Genomic DNA, 27,489 nt, shown 5'->3' with positions numbered 1-27,489 from the left:
CTCCAATGGACCGCCGAGCTGACTGGTTGTTGTTGGACTGCACTTCTCTACAGTGTATTTCTGGTCTACACAATTTGAAGTTCGGCAAAAATTGGTTAGTTATTTACGTTAATTATGAACCTTTTTTGCTCTCAGCTTGTGTTGTGTGATTTATAAGGTCGATGATAATAGAGGCCGGGAGAGGAAGGAGTTTTACGAGTTAGCTGTGGATGTTTACTACACACTGGTTACAGTGGAAAGCTAAAGAGAGAACAATGTCTAAGTTAAAAGTGTGTCAGAAACAAACATGCCGTAATTATTTTTATTATTTGACACCTGAATTCATGTTTTGGTTCTTTTTATTTACTGACTCTACCAATAAGAATACATATAGTAGTCGGCTACATTTTATACAAAATCCACAAATCCACATACTCTTTCTTTGGAAATACCACAAACAGAGAATAGGTAATAAGAAACATAAAGCTGTATGAATATAGTAATGGAAAACAGCTGGAATTGCAGAGATATTATTATTGCAGGTCAGTTTCAGCTGTGGAAGAAAATCCACAAAATTAAACTGAAGTAAAACCTTTTTCTTTTTTACTATCGGTGTTATAAAATGCTCTCACAGCTGTTACACTATTAAGGTTCATTTCAGACCTTCAATTACTCTGTGACTCCACCTAATGTGTGGCAGGAAAACAACATCTGTGTAGCAAGTCCTCGCTAGACCCCCACGCTTGCAAATGTAAATACACACTTTACTCAAGGTTCTCCGTTGTCGGCTCGGGGTGGAATGTTGAAAATATTCCTTGGTTTGTGCTCGTCCATGTTTGAGGGAATTCCTCTTCTGTTCTTGACCACCACTGTACACGGTCGAAGCTTTAGTCTGCGAGGCCTCGGGGCTGATCCTAGACAGTGTTGTGGTTTCATCCTGGGAATGTGCTGCGTTCGAGGTGTAGCTCTAGATCAGGTTGCTCTCTGAAAGCATGTGTTGCCTTAAGACTTTTTTTTTCTGTTGCCACTGAGGTCAGATAACGTTGGGAACAGATGCTGACTAACAGATTAAATGAGTAAATAAATCCTGTGCCGAACCCAAAGTCTTAGATATGATCAATACAAACTATCTTACACATGCAGGCATTTAATTTGACATTGTCTATATTCAGGGTGTAAAAACTCCATTAGCCATCTCAACAAAACCATCACAAGTAAATTCCTTTCCTTACACATATTTTTCACTCCTATTAGAAACTCTCTATGTAATTTTTCTCATCCATGAGATATTTATAGGTCACGTTATCATCATGAACATTAATCTACTTTGATTTGAGCGCACAATCCAACTGGCCTTTTGAAATGACTTGGGCCATGATTTTAGCACATGTGGTCTTGATAAAACTGACCAAAGCAGCCCTTAAACTGTTGTCTATGCAGCCCTCATGAGGACACACTAAAATCACATGTTCAATCCGCATTCTAAAAGTTAACAATATCATTACTGTTTATTACTAAGCTATAACTTGTTAAAGTAATGTTTTCTTGCTTGTTTTTTTTTTTCATAGTTCTCTTTTTGATAAATGTCCACTTACCTAAATGTATACAGAGCTGATGTATTATTTTTATTTTCATTTGTTTTTATACAAAAGTAATATTCAATATTCTGCTGGTGGAAACTTAAGGTGGAAGTGGGACCCTTTGGACTCCAATATAGCAGAATGTAAATGAACTAAACTCAAGTCAGTTCAAACAATAAATGACTTTATGAAGACACTTTTTTATATTGTAAATCAATATGTTTATCAAACACTATGGTGATATAAGTGAGATTAATAAACTAGATCAATGCATTAGACATCTGTCGGATTCATCTCCAAACAGGAACAATAAACAACATGCAATGGGAAAAAAATGTTAGCTCAGTTTTACAACATCATGGCGCAATTACATAAACAGTACATCATTATGCTCTATTTTGTTTTGGTTGATATATATGTTTTTTAATTTAACAGTCATGTCAAGGCTTTTTTCTTTCCTTTTTTTGGCTTCACATTAGCAGTTATTTTAGGAAATGTAATGACTCACTCCGGTCTGGAGGATAAAATGAATCATCAATTATATTAATAAAGTAATTACACTGAACACAAATATAAATGCATAAATGCAAACACTTTTGTTTTTTCCCCCATTTTTTAATTAGATGAAAATATAAAAATCTTCAAGTAAACATTTTGAATAAAAGATGTGACATTATTCAAGTATACTTAATGGCTTGTTCAAGTCAAAGCAACACAAACAAATCTTACAAATAAGTTCACTTTTAAACAAAAACAGTCTGTTGTGTGTAATTTAAACTACAATTTAATGTTCATGTATTTATAAATTAAAAAGGCTCAGGTCAGTCCTGTATCAAAATGTAATGTGTTTATTTATCCTTGTGTCATCTTGAACATACAAACTTCTACATAGGCTCTTCTTGTGTGAATGAAAATGGATTTGACTCTAGCCTATTATTTTGTCAACAAGTGTTGTTTTTTGGTCCTCAGGTGTTCCAGGATCTGGGCGAGTCTGTCCTGGCAGGAGCATCCGAAGGATATAATGTGTGCCTATTTGCTTACGGTCAAACTGGATCAGGGAAAACACACACCATGATGGGGACACAGGTGAGGATTGAGTTGCTTCATTGTCTCAGTTTCCATAAATCATGATCTCTTTTGTCTATGAACTGAAGTTGAATTCTTTTTTCCCACATGATTCAAGGATTCCTTTGGTTTGACCCCAAGAATATGTCAGGTATGCACAATGTTATGAAAATAAATGTTTTGGTGATAGTTAAGAACCATCAACCCAGACTGCTGATAGCTTTAGAGTGTCAGTTAATTGTTTCAAAAGCTCTTCGACAATGCCAAATATTACCTGTTCTACCATGTATTCTTGATTATTATCTGGAATATCAGCTTCTAAGGCATTCTTAACAGCTGAGTTTGCATTGGGTGTGTAAGTGTTTTCATCTCTTCTCGTAGCGACGAAATATCACGAGGATGGAAATATTTTTTCCAAATATTTTCGATTGAATTTGAATATTTCACTTCATTCACATTTCAATACTTTTTGCTGTTATTCCTATTTGGTTTTGGAGGAATAATCCTTTGCTGCTCTGTCCTTGCAGGGTCTTTTCCGGTCTAAGGATGCTCTTCCAGATGGCCAGAGTTCTAGCCGAGTGGAAATCAGGTTCTTTTTGACATTAATAATCTCCTTTTCGATAGTTACCCAAATTATTATCCTCTAGTTCTTTCTTTTGTTAAGCTGTAGTTCTCAGTTTCAACAATCTTAAAGCTTGAGCTAATAGCCTGTTTTCTCAAAAATATCAAATTAATGAAACTTAAGCCTTCATTAGATCATCAATGGTTTATTAAAAAAATCAAACACAAGCTTTGGTCTTCAACTATGAGGCTTGACTCTCAGTTTTTGCCAATGGGCACCATTTGTTTTTAAAAAGTGAAACCAATGCAAAAAGCTGCAGTTCATTAAGTGTCCACTTGAGGCTGGTTACAGAAAGACCTTAAATCGCACTCATCCAAATCAAGTTTTTACAGCATTTATATCATATTTAGACCCTGATAAATATAACAACTTCACTAATTTCGGGTGTACAAAACAGTTTTAAGGAATTTGCGTATAAGTGACAAACATTCTTTACTTGACTGACAAGTGAGTAAATGCCACAGTAGCTTAACTCAAGGGTGTCAAACTCAATCATACAACTAGCCAAAATATTTAAGCAAACAAGGCAACAGGCCCAACAAAATGTGTATTTATATAGGTGTCTATTACTGGAAGTAAAAGGGTGATATTGACTTTTCTTTCTGTATTTCTATTGCAGCTTTCTAGAGATTTATAACGAGCGGGTGAGAGATTTACTGACGGTCGGGGAGCAGAAGAAAAGAGCATCACTGAGAGTAAGAGAACATCCTGAAAAAGGTCCCTATGTACAAGGTAAGTCATAATTCTTGAGTCAATTCTCTTGAACCTTTGCTGCGACCATCACTTCTTGGCAGATGATTAGCCAACCAGTCTGTATAGAGCAGCAAGGTGTTACATTTTATTCCATGGTATAGTATGAAAGAAAAATCTGGCGTGTGCAACTTGTTGAATTTTTTATTTTTTTTATTTAAATTATTATTATTTTTATTTTTAATTTCTGTGTCTTTGCCTATTTTATTCCATTTTATAAATGTGATTACTATTCCATGCCTCTTTTAAGCACTTTATCTGTGGTCATTATTCAATTTATTTTTCTTTATTTTGTGTGTTTTTATTTAATATCCTCTTGAATGACTGTGAGATCATAATCGGCTAAAGATTTCAAACCTGTTCTACAAGAAAAATACAAGTTTGAATCGTATTTGCAGAATTATTGACATTATTCAAAATCAGGTTACCAGCGTAGTTTGCTTTCATTTCGATTATACATTATTCTTGGCTTCTTGTGAAAATAGGGTCCAGTCTGTTATTGCTAAATTTAAAAGGTAATTTATGTACCAGCAGTACTTTCTCAAACACCTATTTCTGAGCGCATGAGATAAAGAAAACCTCCTCTTTTATGGGCATGCACCCACGCAGAATAAATGTTGTTTGTATTGCATTAAAAAAAGCCAGTTCACTTGTTGCCGCCACATCATCTCCTGGCTTCCTCTCATCCAGTCACCTTTTTGTTTAGCTCTCCACTTCCACTAATTGTGTAGAACAACAGAAGTCCCAGTTCACCAGTGGAAGTGATATCATTTCCTTCAAAAAACAGAAAAACACGTTGGTCCACTCCAAAATACATCTCTTATATTTAAAAAATCACCTTTTATTTGACCTCAGATACAGACATCATTAGGGAGCATCAATGATTGAACTGTGTTTTGTCTTACGCAAATTAGGTTTCATTTTATTTAAAAGTGTATTTGTCTGTGTGTGGGCTTTATTTTAAATGCCATTTGAAAGGATTTAAATATTAAAGATATATATTGTTTTTCTTTGGCTCCCATCAGGTCTTTCTCAGCACGTGGTTTCAGACAGCAAGCAGGCAATGATGCTTCTGGAGGATGGCATTGCCAATCGAATCACCGCGGCAACTCATAACCACGACGCCAGCAGCCGATCCCACGCCATCTTTACAATTTGGTACACTCAGGTCAGGATCTCTCCGCTGTCTTCACTGGCTTCTCTAGCACTGGACTGTTAATGCTATTAAAACTGCCCAAACGTTCTTCTCTCCTCTCTTAAACAAAGTGTCTAAACCAAAACTATGTGTCAAACTTAAATCTGGCACAGAAGTCCAAAATTGATTCACCAATCGGGTTTAATTCTAAGAGGCCGTTCTTGCTAAATCCAGTCTCAAACAGGGAATCATTAGAAACCTATATTGTTATTAGAGGGTCCTCATGAGCTAATCCACTGGATGAACTAGTATCATCTAGTCAATTTCTAAATGGGTGACATTACATATGGATTAGAAAAATAGCTTTTTAATTATGGGGAAAGCACTGCATTCACAATAGAAACAATGTGAAGACATTTGGAAAAACAAAGAATAGAACATGTGAATGTCACTTTGCAGAAATATTTAATTACATTTATTATCAATTGCCAAATTGTCAATACAACAATTCTGTCACATAAAAAGTTTAAAATACTTTCTTTTTTTTCTTCCTTTGTGTTATATTTACTAATTTTATTTTTCTCACAGGCGATTCTGACAAACAACCGTCCGTCAGAAATTGTGAGCAAGATTAACCTTGTTGACCTAGCTGGAAGGTAAGTGTGTGTTTAGAATTTATCCGAAATTTTAGCTTGTTTCTTTTTTTTTGAGGCCACCAATCAGTAAGGTGGACTTAACACTTGTTGATCCAAACCAAAGATTATTTATAAAAATAATATATGTCGGTACAAACCCTAAAATCATCATTATTGTAAAAACAAAAACATAAAAAACAACCGAATAACATTCACACAAAACCACAAAAACATGTATAAAGTTGTTGAATTGGGACAAAAAAAAAAAAGAGGTATCATGATACAGTGTCTTCATTTTGAAAGGCCACTAGATGGCACTCTTATCACCGTATCAACACATCACTACTACTGATATATAGGTTTTGGACATGTTTTGAATCAAAGCATTTTAATCAGATATCCAATGAGTTCCCAAATTCAAAAGGTATCGGTTGCGCAACATAATTAAAAACACAAATATGTTCCACAGTGAGCGAGCAGACCACAACTACTGCAAGGAACGATTGACCGAGGGCTCCAACATCAACAAGTCCCTGGTCACTTTAGGCATCGTGATCTCTGCTCTTGGTGAGACGTTTGGAAATAAGTGTATTATCCTTTTAGTCTTGTTGATTATCTTGTTCAATTCTCCACGCAGCACAAAACTCCCAGATGTCCAGCAGTTGCCAGACCATCAACAGCGTGGCCTCTGAGGGAGATAAAGGGAGTCCAGGCGGCTCCATGTTTAGAAGAGGAGGAGGCAGGAAACATGGCTTCATACCATACAGAGACTCTGTCTTGACCTGGCTGCTCAAAGACAGCCTTGGAGGCAACTCCAAGACCATTATGATCGCAAGTATGTGTCAACGTAGTAGTGCTGTGTGGCCTTTGTGCCAAATATTTTTTTATATTTCAAGTTGATCTGTTATTCATTCTGAACGATTTCTTAATTAGAAAAGCACAGAAACGGTGCCAGGGAGCTTATATGATACAATAATGATAATTAAAAAATGATTAAATGTACGTAACTACTTACATGATACAAGAATTGTAGTTAAAAATAGTTTCTTAAAAGGGATTCAAGCTGTCAGTCAAATTCTACATAAGCTTTGCAGTATTCCAAAGATGATATCACTGTGATTATTAATTAATGACAAGAGCACATTTTGTTATCACCACCTCAAGTAATACTTTTGTTTTTTAAACTTTTTTTTCACATTCATTAAGGTTTTAAATTGTTCATCCTTTACTTAAAGGAGTTTAACTACAGGCCACCACCAAAGTTGAATAATTGACCCTTGTCTCATTATCAAGTTTACCTGAAAATGTATTTTTAATACCTTTTGGAGTTGTATGACAGACGGTCAGAAAATCTCGATAATTGAGTGGATCTGTTGATGATTGATGAAGATAGAGAAGACAGACTCTTTGGGCTATGGTCAGTTAAATAATATATTTGTCTTTTTGTTCAGATCAGATCGATCTGAAAAACGTATGGCTTGGCTGGTTCCATCTCATCTCATATCAATCAAAGTTTATGCAAGGCTTGTATTGCTTATTAAATTGAATTAATTGAGGAGAATAAATAATCTATTGAAAAAAAACTGTATTCTTCCAATCAACCAGTGTAAGGATTTTTCAGGCTATACATTTAAAATAGGGTTTCTGACTCCCCCTACTGTCATAAATGTGTAACTGTTGTTATTTGTTCCTCGTTCACAAAACAAGATAATGTCTCTTGTGTGGGTTTCTGGTTTATTTTGACTGGTTAGTTTAACAAAAATATCTGTACACTGTCTCCGACCAACAGATGGGCATGTTGGTGGCCATGAGAGATGAGAAAAAAACATATATAAATATGATCAAAATGTTACACAGTGCTGCATTATCAGAAAATACTTGAGTTGGAATACACCAGCTCCTCCAAGCAGAGGACAAACAAATGACTAAAATCAGCGATGGCCTAAATTAAGAGACGAGAGCCAGTGTTTGATCCAAACCAAATACTATGTATGTAAAATAATATATGTTACAATATGTGCTGGGTTAAAACATAAAAACACTATTATTGTAAAAAGAAAAAATAGAAATTGATAGCTAGATAAATCTAGTAAATGTGTCACAGCTGTTATTATTAAACCAATTAAACCAATCGTTACAGTAAATATGAAAAAATAATAATAAAGTCAATAACAAGGTTTTGTTTTGTAAACAATTGCCGTCAAAATCTATTTTTACCCTTGAGTAAACTCAGGGTCAAGGTGAACAACCTCCACCACTGCTTTTGTATTTATGGAAGCCAGGGTGGAGCCATAGACAACACAAGGGATACCACAAACACATTTGTTTTCGAGCCGGGTATAACACAAGTGTTAAATTAAATACTTATTTTTCCCTATAACAATATTTCATAACAAGGAAGTGTATATATAAATAATTATAATAGAAGGATCAAAACATATAACTGAGAGTGTCTGTAAATAAACATCTCCTTTGTCTGTTGCAGCTGTATCACCATCTGCTAATAGTTACAATGAAACCCTGAGCACTCTGCGTTACGCGGCGCATGCCAAGAACATTATCAACAAGCCTCGGGTGAATGAGGTCAGTGCCAACATGCGTCATCTTTCTTTCTAAATCGTTGCAGTCTTATCATCTGCAGTCTCCATGTGCACAGGATGCTAATGTCCGGCTCATCCGAGAGCTGAGAGAAGAGATCGATCGGCTGAAAAACATGCTGCTCACGTATGCATTGGTAAAGCACAGCAACTTTCCTGGGTTTAATAAACTGATCTGCAAGTCCTTTGAAATACTTTCCTCCTTTCTTACACACAGCAGAGGAACCCCAGCCCCTCCCTGAGCGATGAGAGGGATGGAACTCTCTCTGATATTGTTCTTCAGAATGAATTAAAGGTAAATTCAGTTAAACTTTATCATAAAGTTATCTCAAGACACTTTACAGTTTAAGTAAGACTATAGTGAAGAAAAGAAAAATTGATCCCAGCAACTCGACAATGAGCGAATCACAGCGTGGCAGTGTTGAGGAAAAACTTCCTTTTATAATAATAATAATAATAATAATAATCTCTATTTATATAGCGCCTTTCTAGACCAGGGTCACAAAGCGCTTTGGCAGAAACCTCAAGCAGAACCAGACTTGGTGTTGACGGCCTCCTGCTGTGAACGGCTCGGAGGGTGGACAGGCAGAGGAATGAAGAAAAGAGTGAGGGAGGATACAGTGAGAGAAAAGAAGACAGTATAGAAGAGTCCATGGAGGTGCTGGAGAGAACTCTAGATCCGATGACGTGGTGGAGATCCTGGATCAGCGGCAGCTCTAGAGGTGGAGCCCTGGGGCTCCGGGAGAGAAGAATAGTGTGGGTTTAAACTGCACCGGAGATAAATATAATGCAGAAAAAAAGGATATACAGAGAGATAGAAATCAGTGCCTAAAACTCCTCCAACATTCTAAGCCTATAGCAGCTAAGAAAAAACAGTCGGTCCTAACTATAGGCTTTATCGAAAAGTGAAGTAAACATAGTGTCTGTCCTTCGATACTGATACTGTAAATTACAATTCTAATTTTCATCATTAGCTTTAACTTTTTTGGTTACTTTTATTCTTTGTGTACGTCGTTTTTGTGTGCCTGAAGTTATAATAACAGTCATTCAACAAATGTGAAACGTGTTCTGACAATTTAGACTCGCAAAATAATAAATGAAGCATATTCAATTTACAGCAAACAGGCATGAAAGAATGACTCTTATATAAATCTGTTTTGAGCAAAAACGATTCACAAAACAATATGAATATAATTAGAGCAGAAATGAATGAAAGTGAGTCATGTAAAAATTGTGTTAAGAAGCTTAATACGTGACAAGTGTATATATCTAGTTTGTGCAAAAAGGATAATTAAAATGACTGTATAAAAGTGTTTTAAACAAAAATAAAACATCATTAAACAAGACCGATGGAAAAAACAGTTAAGTTAAAAAGTTTAAAAAAAAACAAAAAACATTCACGTGTAAATTTTGTTTCTGTTTCTTTTTTTCAATAAAGTTTACTTTATCTGGGCAAAATATTAATAAAAAGTTAGTCATGTAAACATCCATTTGAAGCAAAAAAGAGTCATTAATGTTAGACTTGTGTATAAATCTATTTTCAGAGAAAGTAAGAGTATAAAAATAAACTGCATACGTATTTTCATCAAAAAAGGAGTGATGGAAAACATAAATGAAAAACTTAGCACAAGCATTAATTACCAGAATTGATCATTTAAAATATCTGTCTGTCGTATACATTTTTTAATTTAAGACTTTTTCGCAGGTGGACGAGCTGATGAAGGACTGGTCTGAGAGCTGGGTGGACCAGAAGAATCTGCTGCAACAGTACAATCTTGACACAAACTCTGTCCAACCAACTCTGATTTCCCTCGACAGTGATATTCTCGGCACAGTCTCCTACAAACTCCAGGTATGATGGAACAATCTTGAGTGTCGGTTTGTCTGAACGCATGCACACACGAGTTTGAACCTCATCAGGGTCAAAGTGGATGTTTATTTAGTTTTTGTTGAGCCGCTCAAGTTGTTATTTCAATCCCATGAGACACACGCCACTGCTCTCTATTGTCAGACAACATACTGTATATTCCCTCAACTCAATGAAGACTTTAACTCATAGCGTCATTTCCTTTCTATTCCTGCATGTTCTTCAGTGGTTGTTTGTCAGCTGTCAAAAAAAATCAATATTGTTTCCCCTTCCTGTTGCTGAACCTTCTTTAACATCTATTGCCCGGAAATGTCTTGAGGAAATGTGCATTCTTTCATTGTCTTTTTAGATTCTCTCCATCCTCCAACTGTCCTGTCAATCACATTTATCCTGTGTGTAATTCCTCAGTATAAAGTATAAAGCAGAGTTGGATAAGAGGCTCTTAGTTCTGATGCAAGGACTCGAGGGAACGCTCACTGTCCTAATTCTGACAATGACGAGCCAAGCCTCAGGCTTCATGATCACACCATGTCTCGCATGTAATGTACAGAGGCTGGAGGATGTTACAGACAGACAGACAGACAGATAGACATTCAGACAGACAGACTTTATTAATCCCTCTGGAGGTGTCCTTCGAGAAATTAGGTATTATTAGTCATGTGATTTCTGTGGCAAGTATGTGGAGTCGTGTATTTATCGATGTATTTTTACAGGATGGAATAACCCGAATTGGACCTCAAGAGCAGTCTGACGAATCACAAATGGGTAAACATCTTTGTTGTGTCTGATACCATTTCACTTTTTATTCAACATCTTATCTCTATGAAACTTGAAGTGCTGGTTAATGTATATTTTTACCTACTTTTTAGATCATATATTAGTTCTAAAATAATATTAGATATAGTTTCGATATAACTTTTTTTTGGAAATATACGTTATATTTGAATTTTAGAAGATATATTTTTCAGCCACCCGTCTGGTCTAGCAGAAAAATGTGTATGGATTAGTGATGTCAATGGGTTATGTTTCGAGGTCCGTCTTTAACTTTAATTATGAAATTATGTGTAAATACAGTAAAATAAGGTCGAATCTGAGCGATGAGTATGAGTTGAGGATGATCAGAGAGATTAGCAGCTGAATTTAAATAAACTCTATAGATTTTGGTGAGAATCTGATTGACTTTGAAGCGGAAATGTAAAAAAAAAAAAAAAAAGTTTAGTAATTATCCTAAATTATTGTTTTGGAATACTTAACACACACTTTAGAATTTAGAACACGTTTAGATCTCTTTTCAAACAACAGATATTTCATGCAAGTCTCTTTAAAGTATCGTCAAAACATATACTTGTTGATAATCATGAAAAGGAAGAGCCCTGGTTTGTAAACTATCTGACTAGCTAATCCTAGAGTTGACTAATCCCACACAAGTTAATAAATACATTAAGCAGGTTAACATTAACCTTATAAATAAGTCATTTTATCCTCTTTCATTTGACAAGTCCTCCATGGCGGCGCAAGCTGTGAGATTGAAAACCATGAAGGCGTTGTGACGCTTCGGCCCCTGCCTGACTGCATCTGCCTGCTGAATGAGCGAGAGATCAATGAACCCTGTGCATTAGAGTCAGGTCAGTCCCTTTCTCAGCCAACGAGTCGAACACAGATTGTTTATTTGCAGGGGAAAAAAACGGTAACCGCAATTCTGATAGTGACAGGTTTGTTATAAATGGAATCACACTACTGCTAATGAGGCGTCTTATAGCCTTTCACTTAACTTAAGTGGATATAATGTAATGCAATTTCTTCTTGTTATAACTACATTGACTATTCATTTTGACTTCTGATTTCAGGTGCTGTCATCACATTAGGAGGAGATCATAAATTTGTATTTGACCATCCAGGAAATTCTGGCATTTCCAGGGGACAACAGCGAGTAGGTGCCACGCAGATGAAAATAAATCAACATTTTTCTTACCAAATAATTACCACAGTGGTGTCCCATCATGATCTACTGACTAATTTACAATTGTGGTTCCTCTTTCCAGTTGGTTGAAGGCCATGTGTGCAGCAACGACATCGACATCAGTGCGAAGGATGATGACCACAGGTACCAAGACAACCTTCTTTTAACACAAAAACTGCTAACGTGTGATTCAGAATGAGCTGGTTAATGTGAGCGTGAATATTTGATGAACAGCGGCGCATGTCTGTGAACATCAGCCTTTAATAACACACCATCACGCTAAGCAGTTAACACGGCAGCTTCTGTGGATGTTCCGGAGTCTTGTTGTCAACCAAATTAGTCTTCATCTCAAACATGTTCTGCTTTATTCTGTGTGGTGCAATAAACTATAAAACTCACTTACAAGCTATTGAAACTAATTTACAAACTATTGCAACCAATTTAAAATAATTGAAACAGATGTACAAAGTCTTGAAACAAGATTTATTCATTTATTTCCTACTGCTAATTTCTATAGCCAAGAGGAAAGCCACTTAAATACGGGAGAACACACAAACCGACACCGTGCCACACTAGAGTTGAACAATTTTAGCAGAAAATCATCAATCATTATATATTATGAGTAAATAGATGGATAAATAAAATATGATATCGCGATTGCGATTCAGAATTTAAATGTTGTTGGTCATAGTACACATTTATATAACAGAAAATACTCCATCATGTAGGTCAGACCTGCATATTAGGAGGAAATGAAATGTAATTGATTTATTAATGGATTTTAGTACAACATTTTTGAGCTGTAAAAATAAAATCTTAAGCAAACCTGAGGTTGTTGCTGTGAGGTCACAGTAACGGCCGCATTCTAAAACAAATATCAGAATCAGAAACTTTTGTTGCCAGTTTTGTAAAGGCAACATGTTTTTTTGTGGTGGCAGTACAGAATAAAAGAATGAAATGAAAGAATGAAACAGAACCAAGCACCAGGGCAGCCATTCTGTGCCTATACACTGTATAAAAACAACATACTAACTATAAGAACAAAAGTACAGCTTCTGTAGCTGATTTTCAAAGTTCAGCAAATTTACAAACTCAATAAACAAATCTACAAAGCTTTGGCAGTTTGAAACAAATGTTCGAACTGAAGAAAAGAAACTACAGAATGTGTAGGTTAATTTCGAACCTGTCATTCTGAGGTTAAATGAGGGCTGCAACCACAGATTAATAAAACACATACAAATGGATGGAAACATATTTTTGTGCACTTAAAATGATACCTTTAGTACCTGAGGCACATTCAAGGAGTTGCCTCTAAATACACATATATGAAGATGTATTCCATTTTCTTTTTAAAAAAGGATGGACTTCAATCAGTAAAGACAGACTATTGTTTCTACAGTGTTAGACATATGGCTTTTTATTTCTGCACTTTCTTTGCCAACTAAAAAATCAATTTAGTTTTCTTTTGGCAAATTTATTTCACACTTCCTGTTACCCATTCTTTTTCTTGTAGCATTGAGAATACAAACTTGCCTGGGCAACCCTCACACTGCACATCCCAGCAGCGTGTGGAGCAGCAGCAGCGCTATGTGGAGCGTTTGTTTCAGGACATCGATTCTGAGCAGAGAAAGGCTGAGAAGGAGCTAGAGAAGGAGCAAGCTCTGTTTCAGCAGCAGCACAGTGAGTGTAAGTATGCCTCACTTTATTTCTCTTGAATTGTGATGACATTCAAAGTTTTCTTCATCCTTAGTGCTTGTAATCATTATTGTTGCAAAAAAAAAATTGTTTAAAAAAGCTAAATATGGACCATTTGCCCCAACAGTACAAACGTGGATTCATCAGGAAGAGAAGCGCCTGTTGAATCCAGAGCAAAGAACCACCCAAGATCTGGGAGTCCAAACAGACTTTGTCTCGACACAACTTCTGGATAAGGTCTTCAGTTTTGGAGCAACTGACCAGAATATTCCAATTGGTTTTTGCCCATCCAGGATATATAGAGAAAGAAAAAAGGTGGTGAATGAGGAACTGATAAAGCATCACGGTCTTTGTCGAGCTGCGAGTCGCGTTCATCGAAACAGGCTTCGGTTCCAGCTGAAAAGAATTGCAAACAAGCGTCGTATGCTGGAGGCCAAGAGGGAGTTGCAACGGCTCGAAAAGGCCCTGCCTTCAGGACCAGAGGGGTTGACCTCTTCTGAGTTTGGGTCCACGGATTCATTTGCTTTGCGAAGACATTCTTTTACATCAGATCTTCGCTCAAGACTTCAACCACATTACATCTCTGGCTTTCGGTGAGTACAACTCACTTAATATTTTGTTTACTGGTCAATAGCTACCTTTAAATAGTATCCAGTCATTTTCTACCACTTTTCCCTAATAATCCCACAGTTGAAAATGTACACACACTCACATACACACTGCACCAGTAATATGTATCATAACAACTCACTTTCTGTGTCACCTGTGTTTTGTGTAAATATTTATTATATTTATTTATATTATAAATATTTTCTCAAGGATAATTAATGTTTTTGCTGCGATTTTTTGTCAACAGAAATGCTCTGAAAAGAAACAAACACACTGAATCCACAACTTCTGTTAGCAGCAAGACCTGGGTTCCAGATGATTATCTTCCAAGAGAAAGAACACAGAGTTGTTCTGGCAGCCTTTTTTCAGAGCAAAGCAAGACCTACCAGGACAAGGAAAATGTGCCGATGGAGAAGCCTCAAGTTCCTCTTCCGAAGTGTCCCAGTAAACAGACCCTGCTGCCAAAGAGAGATCTGCATTTTAACAACCGCTCAGAGGGAAATCTCTCCGTTACACCGAGTTTCACTGACAAAGAAGCAAATACCACACAGTGTAAAGGTCAATATGCTTCTTCAGAAACCTTCAAAACCAAATCTGATACATCTGAAAGCAGTCAAGGAGCTACCGAAGAATTGACTAATTCTGTGAGACCAAAGAAAGATTTTTCAAAACTGATTAAAAGGCCATCATTTTCTCATGAAAGACAAGAACCGAAATCTCTTATGAGAAGGTTGCATTGTAGGAAACTTGGTGTTAAAGATAGAACGAAGGCCGTAAGTGAAGGCTCCATGAAACCAGCTGTTTCATGTGAAGATCTGGACGAAAGACATCTGTTTGAGGGCCTCGGACAGAGACGTTGGTGCAGCACGGATGCTCTTAGAGGCCAAACCAAAAAGTGGGTGGAAACGCAGTCGGACGTTACCGGTTGTTATAAAGAAGAGACCTGGGATGAAGAAAGATCCGACTGTGATAGTCTTTTCTCTCTCGATTCATTGTCCTCTGCTTATGCGACAGTCCTGGATGACCAGCTTAAAGAAGAGGGTTGGGGTTGTGGGGACGAAAGCGAGGACAGTAACATGTCTAAAGACTCCTTGGACCGTGTGAGTCGTCAAAAGTGTACTTCAATGAAAAAGCTGAGTAAAGCCCTGCTTCCTTTTCCTTCAGTGGTTCAAAAGAGCCCTCACTGGACACATGTGTCTTCACTGCAGAAGAACTTAAAACGAGAAAGCCCTTCATCGAGGATGTCTGCTCTTCTGAGTCCACCTGCCACAGATTTACGAATGAGAAACTCCGAAAGTGGTACAATCAAGACGACTCCAAATTCTCCCTGTTACGTTGAGAAGAAATCAAGTGATTCCTGGTCATCTTCTATGAAATCAAGAATACACATAGATTCCTTAAATGTTAGCAGAGAATCTTTTAGTGCTGCTGAAGTTGGCTGTCCTCAAGTGATCCCTTTGGACCCACATGGTGGTTTGCAACACAGAGATCTGAGGTCCAACAGCAATGAGAATGAATTGCCTTCAGTACTGGCCGCTTCAAGTAACTTAAGCACTAAAAACAATGCTCAGGTGATCAGTCTCACAGAAAAAGAACAATCTAAAACAATGCAGGAACCTTTATTGAAAACTAAAGACGCGCCTTACACTGTGGATGTAGAATCACCACTTGTTCGGTACGAGTCACATAGTGAAAGAAACAAGACAGTTCAGGCAACAACAAAGCTCAGTGATGTAGAAATTGGCAAAAATCTTGTTGAGATAAGCACAACAGAGTGTCAAGTTACAACACAGTCTGGTGAAAATTATTCTGAGCTAAGTGAAGGTGATCCGAATCAAGATGATTCTGCAGGAGACGCCAATCACTCTGAGGTACCACATGGCATTTTTCTTTCTGAGGAGGAAATGTTGGATGAAACTGGAAACAAAGGCCTGAACAATTGTTCAAGGCTTTATCCAGGAAATGCTTGTAACCATAACCTTCAAAGGAATCAGGTGGAGCCTTTCGTGGACGGCATACAAATTACAAAAAGGCAAAATAACAAAGAGCTTTTGACTGACTTTTCGGCACCAGCTGGCCAACACAAAACAATTAAACCTGAATGGGACCAGACTCCTTTGGCAAATGATAAGGCAATGCTTGATGGCAATGTTAAAAATCACAGCATGGCTTCAGTGGTGTCGAATCCTATATGTTTGAAATTTGGAGAGTTTTCCAACAAATTGATCATCTCTGATGAAAACCCCCCGAGCTGTGAACGTGGGAACAAAGTTGAAAAATGCCCTGTTACGATGAAGGAAAATCCAGGGAAAATCAAAGGGGTTATGGTTGAAAGTTGTGACTCCAAGCAACATCATATCTCTCAGTCAGAGGAAATTTGCAGTGCCATTGACCTGAGAATCTCTGAACTGGTAAAAGACAATATCAGACAGTCTGGCGTGGGCAGCAATAATAAAATGAAGGGCTCGGCTCAAAGTCCTTTTCAATCAGCCGCCTGCCCTTTCAGCTGTGAATGTGCCAAACCTCGAGGGACACCATCCCAGCCAGAGGAAGAACAGGGGGTTAAAGAACCTACTGTCTATTCTGGACCGTGTTCCTTATGTGGACACTATCAGCTGGTGACTTCCAATGAAAAGAATCATGGGATGGAACCTAATAATAATGAAGATACTAAATCAGTTATAACTGATTATGACATGAACTCCAAATCATTTAAAAAATGGAATGATGCCAATCGACTTCTAATTTGTCACCTTGAATCCGAAAACAAAGACTTTGGTGTGTCCCTCAATGTTGATCAAAAAAAGAAACATTTAAATCCCAGTAAAGGTTGCATTTGTTGCTGTGAAGCTCTTATTTTAAATCCAAATTCTTCACGTAACTGCAGAGATTTTCACAAAACTCCTGATATGAAGGAGCTGGTCAACAAGGAAAATTCTGGCAGACAAAAATTGACACCGGAATATGAAAAAAACGCGCAGCAATCCAAAGAGTGCCAATGTAGAGGAGCCATTACAGGACGAGCTCAGGACAAGCTCATAAGCCAGTACGAGTATCTGACCCAAAATCAACTCTTGAATTGTGCTCAAACTAGCTGTGGAACTGATGCTGCCACGATCCACTCAAATGGAAGCCCATGTGGCCAATCTGCTCCCAAAGTAGTAAGATCTAAACGATTTAGATTGAAAAGTGGAAAAAATTCTCGGCCATCAACTTCGCCATACGAGTCTTCATCAGATGAACAGGAAGACGAATCCCCCAAGCACAGACTTAGTAACCGGTCCTCCTCTGGACGGGTAAACCCCAATCCTTGTATCAGACAGCCTTGCTTCAATGACATTTTGCCAAAATCTCCCATAAACACGGGCAGTACCTTCAGGAAAAGACATTGCTTATCCCCCAAAAGTTCTCAAAAGCAAATTTTTGAAATGGAAATAAATAGAGGTCAAACATCAGCTGGTTCACAGGAATCAAATATGCATTTTGCCTCAAGTGATATAAACCCTTTTGCACATCATCGAAAAGATAAAGACTCGAGCCAACAATGCAATAATGCCCAGTCATTTGGAAGTGCCGCTAACCTCTCCTGTAAATCTCTGCTTTCAAGCAGCACAGAGAAGCGTATAATAAGATGTTGCAGCGTTGACAACGGCTTAAATGGGCAGGACTCTCCTTTCTTATCACACCTCAGCACTTATGCCAATAACAAGAGGCTCTCCAGTACACTGAGCAGCTTCGAGGATTGTCCAGTTAAGAAAGAATTTTCTCAACCTGACGGTTTTCGCCGCCAAGGTGGTAAATCAAAAGCTCCCACCAAACAGTCAACTCGATTGAGTCTCGACAGCAGTCAAGTGGATGAAATCATGTTTCTGTACTCCTCTGAGAGGGAGTCCAAAACAAAGGATGTAAGAAGAGCAAATCAGTGTGCTAGTCAAACAGAGTATAACTGGCACAGATGTCTAACTGGCTCGAGAAGAGAGGGGGGTCATAAAAGAAGCGCAACTGAGGGAGCTGTACCAAAAAAACGGGATATTAAGGAATCTCAAACGTGGGCAAGTATGGAAAGCATGTCTGTTTACCTCTCGAAACTGATTGACAGCACTTCAGATCTGCTTGGAGATGTTCAGGGAATGAGAACTGGAGCAGTCTGCAGCAGTACACCATCAAATGTTCATATGTCAGAGATCAGTGGGTCCAACAACGAGACAAAGAGACTCGACTCTTTTACTCAGACAGCAAGAATGAATCCAAGCAATGTCGGAATCTGCTCTGATGCTCCCAGACCCCATGAGGTTAATGTAACAGTCAAAGTAGTAGGGGCAGATGTTTTTACTGTGTCACAAAATGACAAAGGCCACCATTCCAGCAGACATCAAGATGTATCGTGGAATACCTCAACTGGAACACCTGCTTTCAGAAGTGTAACTGAGGGGCCACGTACCAAAGGGGTCTTTGAAAATAAAGAAGGATTAGCAGGAACTGGCTATGAAGGTGTTGGACATCTTGCCCAGTTTTCAGACCAAGATGCTCAATATACAGATCGTGCCACATCTCCTATTGTCACTGTCGGACCAGCGACACAGATCAAATCAAAATGGAAAGGAAAAAGTGGTCATGCTCAACTGATGCAAAGTTACAAACAAGGGTTCGCAGTCGACCAATTAGCCAAAGAGGAATGGGATAATGCATCAATGGAAATTGATCCTAAACTGCTTGAGACATTTAGTGAAATGAGTTTTCTAAGCCCAAAAGACATTGATGGGTGCTTAGGGAGTCTCTCCTCAACAATTGGCGGATACAAAGAAACAGAACAGAGTCACGCAATACATCGAGACTTCAACAGGAACCCGACTTCTCAAGAGGACGACGTTGAGTCACTGGCACCTAGTGAGTGTAATACAGATGTGCTTGTCAACGCCCCGCCCATCGTCTGGGTGCAAACACATTCAGGCTGTCAGGCGGTCCCAGATGATCTACCGATGCACAATAAGTTCTCAAACTGGTCGGGGATCCCAGCGGACCAGGACTGGTGTACCGAGTTAAACAGTGAAGGATCAGCTAAAATGTTGCGCTTAGGGACTCAGAGGTGCCTACAGGTGGTTGAGAGGCTGCGCCAGGAAAGACGTGAGGTGTTGGCTACGGTCAACCTAAAGCAGCTGACCACGTTGCAAAGCCATCATAGCCATACTGAGACCGATTCTTTGTTAAAGAGGGACAACAGTGTCAGGGAAGAACCGCAATCTCAACTATGTTCACCGACCAAACAGCTGTTCTATGACAGGTATGTCAGATTCATGCATGCTTGATTCTTTCTATCATGCAAGTTTTAGACACATTGATGGGTGACATTACAATCAACAGTTTCTAAGAAGCTGTATTTAAGATTTTGGAAGTAATTTTGACCTAAATATGAGCTTAATGTCTTTAAGATTAACTGACACACACTATTTTATTATGGAAAAAAGGTGTATAAATAGAAAAGTTTAAGGGTTCAAAAATGTTGTGAGTAAGCTCTGCATTCAAAATTAAAATCCAACCCCTTCTATTCATAATGTTACCAAAAACCAGACCACAAACCAAGTAGTGAAAGTAAGAATTCACATCGTTATCCTTTTATTTCAATTTAACTGTCTTATTCTTCAGACACCGCAGGAGTATCGAGGGGTTAAGGCAGGAGAGGGAAGAACGTCTTCAGACATCCAGGAGAGCACACAGTCGAAGTGTCAGAAATCACACTTGTGTGACGGCTAAAGGGACTCCCTCCACCACGCCTGTGACTATTTCTAATCAGCAACGGGACATGGGGCCACTTCACCAAAGGGTCATGGGCAACATAAGGTAAGACATAAGAAGAATTATATGAGCATTAAAGTAACGACTTAAGGTTAAAATTGTATCTTTTATTAGAATGACAGACTCCTGCGATGGAGAGGGTCAGCCGCCTTCCGTCTTTCAACACCAGCAGCAGGATTATGACCCTGCCCTGGTGGGGACCAAGAAAGAGATTGAGAGGAGGGTACTGTTGCCAGGAGGAGCAGATCAAGAAAGGCATCTGCATCTGTTATGTCAGAAACTCAATGTAAGTTTTTGGGTGAAGACAACTATAGGTTCACTTTAAAAACAACCCACAATACCCTCTAGTTCTAAAACCCTTTTTTTTCTTCTTTAAAATTAAAATAAATACATAAATACCTTTCAAGGAGAGAAGAGTGATTAAGTATTTACACTGTTGGTGGTGTCACTATATACTGTATATATTAAGGAAAAAATAAATCAAATACTAATAAGAAAACATGTTGAATAGAATAAGATGTGCAGAATGGCATTTAAAAATAATCTACATTTTCTTTTCTATCTTTTCTTATTTAAATTACATTTTATTTAAATATTTTCAATATAAATAATGAAGTTAAGACAAAACATGTAAACATGACGATTCTTTATTTCACTTGAAGGTTAAGATCAGGTTCATTTTATGTCATACAAATTTAATTTTATATTTACCAATATATCTTTAACATTGAGTATCACATTTCCATAATCTCTATTCCTTAGCTCCCTTGGCATTTTAATAGGCCGCCGCATCAACATAAACATTAATCTACTTTAATTTTGAGCCAGGCATCTGGCAAGCCACATAATGACTTGGCCCCCAGGTTACGGGTTTGATGTAGACTACTGAACTCTCAGTGACAACAACTAAAAGAAAAAAATATCTTTATATCTTTAATCGTTATATTCTCAGTCTGTAGACAGTAAAGTATCTGGTCGAGCTTAAGCAGGTTTAACCAATGCATGAAACCCGTTAAAACCACTTCCAATCTCTTAGCTACAAGCGTTACTCGGCTTTTGCATCATCTGAAGCAGCTTAAAATCAATATTTTCTATTTGCATGTCAGATATACAGAGACCCATAAGAGGGCATGCAGTCATTTAAATTTAAAAAAATTGAAATTATCTTGGTTTGCTAGCTGTGAAAAAGTTGATAAAAATGTTGCAGAAGTCGCCCTAAGTCACCTTCTTCGTCTCTGTGTGGGCAGGATGAACCAAAGCTCCAGACAAGGATCAGCAATAGCACCTTGTGCACAGGATCTAGTATAAGCCTTTCATCTGGACCAACGTCTGGATACAACAGCGGCAACACGATTCAGCATCCACATGGCAGAAGACCAATTCTGACTGGACCGGTTGGTTAACATTATATTAGAATCAACATGCAGCTTAGCCTTATTAATGTCATGTCGTGGCGTGATGCAGACTATGGGGTTCCAGGAAGAAGAGCACGAGGTCAGCATACGTCCTTCATCATGTGTTAAGGGACGGCCAACCGGGCTTTCTGCCCAGGGTAAGTTGACATATTTAGATCATGAATACAGCTTGTCTATTTTACATTTGTGTCTATATTTTGAAGATCTTGCAGCCAAGAGGCCGGATACATCCACCAACACCTCAGCAGATGCTGCTCAATGCCGAAAAGGTTACTTGGGATCAACCTCAAGCTATCAAGATATTACCTGCTCTCTGCTCGACCGTGTCTTCGCAGAGGTAATAAGAAAGAATTTAGGAAAATCTTGTTGAAAGATTGATGTTGTTTTTATTATCCTACAAGGTAAAAAAAAAAAGGTTTGAGTTAATAGCTACTTAAAGCTACAGTATGTAACATTCGGATGTTATTATTTCGACCATATTTTCTGTAATAATTGGTTTACCTAACGATGCTTTACTCTTTTTTTTCATATTTGACAACCACACTTTAAATTGACATTTGAATGACAAAGATTGTTTTATATGCTGCAAAACATGTTTTTTTTCCCCGTCATTATGGTTTGAAAAGAGTTCTTCAGTTTCAATTTATTTATTTCAAAGGACAATGTCCCTTTGTCTGGGCAACCCAGTGAGTGTCATGTGACCACCAAAATCATGCTCAATAAATTAAATAATGTAATAATAATTTAAATGTAATAATAATAAATAATCATTTTGCATAGAGCTGCATGCGACGTGATGACTGCTGCCATCTACCAGCCGAAGGTTTTATTGCAACATGAAAAGGAAGAAACGCTGAGAATATTTGAATGTTAATTGTAAAAAAAAAAATATATATTTTATTTTACACACACTTTATTACAATACAAACCATAAAATATCTTAAAATGAAGATAAAAATTAAACTAGCTATTGAATACCGATACAGTCCCATCACAATATGTTGCTGTATGTTTCTTCAAAACAAGCTAAAAAGAAAGTGTTAAATTGTTCCAAGGAACAACACATTTTTTATTTTTTGTGTATCTACAAATAAAAAACATAATACAAAAGGATTTAAAAACTATTTTGATTGGCCCAGTGCCACTGCTTAAGCTTTTTCATCTGACAAACAAGTGAGAACCTACACAGGTATATTCTTACTTGTTTGACCCCTGGACAGACAAAAGCTTATTCCAGCGTTCATCTCCAATTTTTGCCTCTACATTCTCCGCTAATAGGTGCGACTTGCAGCCCCTGCAGGGCTCAGTGGTCTCCTGAAGGGCGGTGTCGCAGCAGACTGGAGGTCAGTTTATTCCCCATCATGTTACTCAAATCATTCCTTTTCCTGAGCAGAATTGTTTTTCCAGGTTCCAGGGGCAAGAGCGAGGTGTCAGGACCTTCTACAAACCCTCCTCCAGCCCGTCGGTCCACAGCTTCCTGGCTGCTGCTGAGCTGGAGCGACCACTGGAAAATCTATGGGAGGTCATCAGTCAACCGTCCAGGACTCACATGTATCACCCGTCTGTCAGCTCTGTCTGGACTCGACCACTAGATGACAGCACTCAGCTGGGTGAGTCTCTGCTCCGCCGCTGCCTTTCCCTCACTTTTCTTTTTGGAGAAGATGAAGCTGATTATCTGGGATTACAAACAGTGATCACTGTCTTGCTGGATTAAATATTCATTAAGCAGGCATTACATTAAGGAGGCGGAGGCTTTTGTCGTGTTGGAGGATTAGACATGAGGCACTTCTGCACAAAATACTTGTCTGTGTGACACTGCTCTCTGCAGCACAGCATTGTACAACAGCATTCAGCTACACTGATTTCACACCTGCTCTATCTGTGAAATGCTGTGCAAGAGTTTTGTCAACATTATGGAGATTGTTGTTCGTATACCGGTCATATATGTTTCATTTTTAAATCGTAAAATAATATTTACATTTTTTTTACAAGAGTATCGTTTTACCAGGAACACATTTAGTCCAGGGCCATTTATTTGACCCCAAGAAAAAACAAATCGTACAAGAGCTTTTTTTTACATTGATAATTTGGCTTTAACATAATTTTACTGTTATTAGTAGAACAGAATAGTGTTTTTAAGCTGTCGTCGGCAATATTTTTTATAAAATATTGCAGAAGTATTTGCTGATTTCTTAGCAGGAACTTTTTTGTGTGTGTTTTTTTTTTGTGAACGAGTAACTTTTAACCCCTCATAGAGCTACCACCTTGTTTGTGTGTCCCTATGTTCCTGGAGCTCTGTTGTCAGAAGCTTTATGCCCCTGGTAGTGTCACTCAAGTGAGGAACCAGACAAAGTGTAGCTGAAGAACAAGATCAATTGAATCCAGTTTCCCTTGCCAAGACTTGGGGCCCTGGAGCCAGGTCTAGTGGTGTGGCTCGTGCCTGGTGGCCTGGCCTACACCCATGTGGCCCTGCCGGGCACTGCCTGAAAACGTGGGACCCCCTTCTCGTGGGTTTGCCACCTGCGAGGGGGAGCCAAAGGGGTTCAGTGTGATGCTAGCCGGGCAGCAGACTAAGGTGGCAGAACTTGGCGAGTCAGCTGCAGAAGCTACATATAGTGACATAAATATCACATCAATGCACTGTTCTGGTTCTCTTGGATCTGTCCTCAGTCTTTGACACAGTTGATCACCAGATCCTGCTGAGAAGACTGAGGGATGAAGTGGGACTGTCTGGGTCTGTGTTACAATGGTTCTCATCATATATTTCTAGGCGCCGTTTGAGTGTATCTGCCAATCAAAAAGGTCTGATTCAGCAGATCTGTTGTGTGGAGTCCCTCAAGGTTCTGTTTTGGGTCCCTTATTATTTTTGCTGTACTTGATTCCCCTCGGTAAAATCATTTGAGAGATTTCCTGATGTTTCTTATCACATTTTTACTGATGACATCCAGCTCTACTGCTCTTTTGGTCCAACTGAGCCTCAGAGGCTGAACAGCTCAGTCAATTGTTTGCTAGAAATCAAACGAGTTTAAACACTTTGCAGGTAAATGTGGACAAAACTAAGACTCCGGTGATTGCTCCTGATGATAAAGTTCCAGGGTTGAGTCAGTACTTGGGTGACTTAGGTCAGTCTGTCAAACTGAGCCTTAGAAACCTAGAAGACATGTCTCTAGTTCAACACTGCAAAAAATTGACCAAAATTGTTTCCTTCAACTGAGGAAAATCTCTAAACTTGGGAAAACGGTGTTACAACAAGATCTGGAGCTTGTAATCCATGCGTTTGTGTCTTCTCGCCTGGACTTTTGCAACAGTTTGTTTTCATGTCTAAACATAAAGGAGCTGTCTCGCCTGCAGTTAATACAGCCAGAACTCTGACCTGCTCTAGTAGAAGAACTCACATTTCTCCGATCCTTAAAACTCTTCACTGGCTGCCAGTTTCTTTCAGGATCAACTTTAAAATGCTGGTTCTTACTTTCAGAACTATTCATGGTCAGGCTCTTCCTTACATCAGTGATCTGATCCAGCCTTACACCCCAGCTCGGGCTCTGAGGTCTGTGGATCAGAATCTACTTATGGTTCCTCTCCCTCTTTGTTTGATGGATCTACTGACTCCTTCAAGAAACATCTTAAGACATTCTTATTTGTGCAGGCTTTTTCCCTATTTTCTGGGACTCCTGTGTTTGTCTCTATGTTGTCTTTAAGAGTTTTTAAATCAGTAGGTATTTTTAACCATGTATTGTTTTTGATTGTTAAAGCGCTATGTGACCCTGGTTTAAAAAGGCACTTTACAAATAACTGTTACTTACTTACTTACATGGAATGTCACCTCTCAGACAGAAGGAGCCTGAGGTCGAAAGGTTCCGGCTAGATATACTGTAGTTGGACTCACCTTGACACACAGTGTGGGGCTTTGAAATAAGTACATTTGAGACTGATTAGACACTTTTCCACTCGGGAGTTGCGACTGGGTAGAGGCGACGAGCAGGTGTAACAAAACTTAAGACCTGTCTGGCAGAAAGTTTTAATCAAGCCAGCTTTGTTTATACAACGAGTCCCTTGGAGGTTCCGGGATTAACGACGCGCAGGGGCAATGTTTGACCAATCACAGCAGAGTGGGTGTAGTGATTGTAAACAAGATTTAATCTCCAGAATAACAAAGTGTTTTCAGTGGGCGGGGCTTAAATATGTTTTCTAATGTAAATATTTAAACTTAAGAGAGTTACTGATGGGTACAATACAAGTCTAAGATCCATTTAATAGACACTTAATTCAAACCATTAGTTGCTTGTCTAGACAGATAATCCACTCTGCAGTTTACTGTAATTAAGATAAAAGTAAAAAACAGTTTCACGTTGTGAGCTGTAAAGAGGCAGATTTTTCTTTTCTTTGTAAACCTTTACAGTTGCTAAAACATTTGAACAAATTTTACCTTTTTTTTACAGATCCTTAAAATTATTTTAAATAAAAAAAAATTGTAATGTGTGCAGTTCACATCTTAACCGACGCCTCCTCGTGCCACCTGGACCAGCCCCGGGACTTCTGCTGCATCAGTAAAGCCGTCAAGCAGGTGAGCGCAGCTGCAGGTTCTGATGAGCACACTTTTTTATTTTCAATCTTTGCTGTGTCGTTAAAGTGCAGGAGTCATGTTGTTTGTTATTCTCATTTACAGATGCTCTTCAACTAGCTTTGTTCTCAAAACACAATTCACTTCAGTTTCCTCCCGCAGTTCAAAAACACATTGGGTCCATTGAGTCCTCTCAATAGAAAAGTAGAAACTTTACAAATGTCTTACAATGATGCTACTGTAATAATGTAGTAACTACTAAGACCAAGATTGTAGTTCTTAACTAAGGTGACTGTGACTTGAATGTTTAATGATTCATCCATCTTCACTAAATAATGCACTTTTATTCATCTTTGTTTACTACACGTGTTTTTTCTTTCATACTGACAAATGTTAAAAAAAAAAAGTAGAAAATTGTTTGAATACAGTTTAAAGTTATTTGAATACAGTTGAAAATTGTTTGATTGAAGTTGAAAATGATTTGATTACTGTTGAAAATTGTTTTTAATACAATAAAAAAATGTTCGATTATAGATGAGAATTGTTCAATTACAGTTGATAATTGTTTGAATACAATTAAAAATTGTTTGATTATAGATGAAAATTGTTAAATGACAGTTAAAAATTGTTTAATTACTGTTGAAATTCTTTTAAATACATTTAAAAAAATGTTTTTAAATAGAGTAGAAAATATTTTCATTACAGTAGAAAATAGTTTGAATACAGTTGACATTTTTTTTAAATACAGTTTAAAATGGTTTAATTACTGTTCAAATTATTTTAACTACAGTTAAACATTGTTTGATTACAGAAGACAATTGTTTGAATACAGTTGACATTATTTTAAATGTAGTTAAAAATGGTTAAATTACTGTTGAATTTTTTTTTAAATACAGTTTAAAAGATTGTTTGATTACAGTTGAAAATTGATTTAATACAGTAAAAAATTGTTTGAATACAGTAGAAAATGGTTTAATTAATGATGAAATTCTTTTCAATTAAAATAAATGTTTAAATACAGTAGAAAATTATCTGAATACAGTTGAAAATTGTTTAATTACTGTTTAAAATTATTTTTAATACAGTTGGGAAATTGTTTGATTTAGGTAAAAAGAAAATAGTTTGAATAAAGTTGATAATTAAGTTAAGAGTTTTCTGAGTGCAGATGAAAATGGTTTGGGGAGAATGAATAACTGAGAGCAGCATGTGTGTGAAAAAACGGAGAA

At 37.7% G+C, this 27,489-nt stretch overlaps 1 protein-coding gene across 3 annotated transcripts in view; it reads left to right on the top strand.

Annotated features, from left to right (window-relative positions):
- The window catches only part of stard9 (StAR-related lipid transfer (START) domain containing 9), a 38,796-nt gene that overhangs the window by 10,111 nt on the left and 1,196 nt on the right, over positions 1–27,489 (top strand). Inside the window, exons 4-30 of one of the 3 annotated variants that reach the window (XM_087779226.1) lie at positions 2,529–2,645; positions 2,743–2,775; positions 3,152–3,213; positions 3,866–3,978; positions 5,022–5,164; positions 5,720–5,787; positions 6,236–6,333; positions 6,404–6,601; positions 8,252–8,349; positions 8,423–8,500; positions 8,581–8,658; positions 10,069–10,215; positions 10,944–10,995; positions 11,730–11,855; positions 12,078–12,160; positions 12,273–12,334; positions 13,704–13,876; positions 14,013–14,478; positions 14,742–19,775; positions 20,138–20,332; positions 20,402–20,573; positions 21,535–21,681; positions 21,752–21,839; positions 21,906–22,039; positions 22,981–23,045; positions 23,110–23,312; positions 26,187–26,266. In XM_087779226.1, coding sequence (XP_087635352.1) covers positions 2,529–2,645; positions 2,743–2,775; positions 3,152–3,213; positions 3,866–3,978; positions 5,022–5,164; positions 5,720–5,787; positions 6,236–6,333; positions 6,404–6,601; positions 8,252–8,349; positions 8,423–8,500; positions 8,581–8,658; positions 10,069–10,215; positions 10,944–10,995; positions 11,730–11,855; positions 12,078–12,160; positions 12,273–12,334; positions 13,704–13,876; positions 14,013–14,478; positions 14,742–19,775; positions 20,138–20,332; positions 20,402–20,573; positions 21,535–21,681; positions 21,752–21,839; positions 21,906–22,039; positions 22,981–23,045; positions 23,110–23,312; positions 26,187–26,266 — 8,313 coding nt within the window. Of the gene's footprint in view, positions 1–2,528; positions 2,646–2,742; positions 2,776–3,151; positions 3,214–3,865; positions 3,979–5,021; positions 5,165–5,719; positions 5,788–6,235; positions 6,334–6,403; positions 6,602–8,251; positions 8,350–8,422; positions 8,501–8,580; positions 8,659–9,037; positions 9,118–10,068; positions 10,216–10,943; positions 10,996–11,729; positions 11,856–12,077; positions 12,161–12,272; positions 12,335–13,703; positions 13,877–14,012; positions 14,479–14,741; positions 19,776–20,137; positions 20,333–20,401; positions 20,574–21,534; positions 21,682–21,751; positions 21,840–21,905; positions 22,040–22,980; positions 23,046–23,109; positions 23,313–26,141; positions 26,267–27,489 lie in introns of those variants that run through there. The other 2 variants (XM_087779227.1, XM_087779228.1) reach the window with 2 other exon arrangements.

This window comes from Callionymus lyra, chromosome 18, assembly GCF_982586985.1.
Source record: "Callionymus lyra chromosome 18, fCalLyr1.hap1.1, whole genome shotgun sequence".
NCBI lineage: Eukaryota > Metazoa > Chordata > Actinopteri > Syngnathiformes > Callionymidae > Callionymus > Callionymus lyra.
Note: the sequence above shows the minus strand (reverse complement) of the source record. Positions and strands in the feature narration are given on the sequence as shown.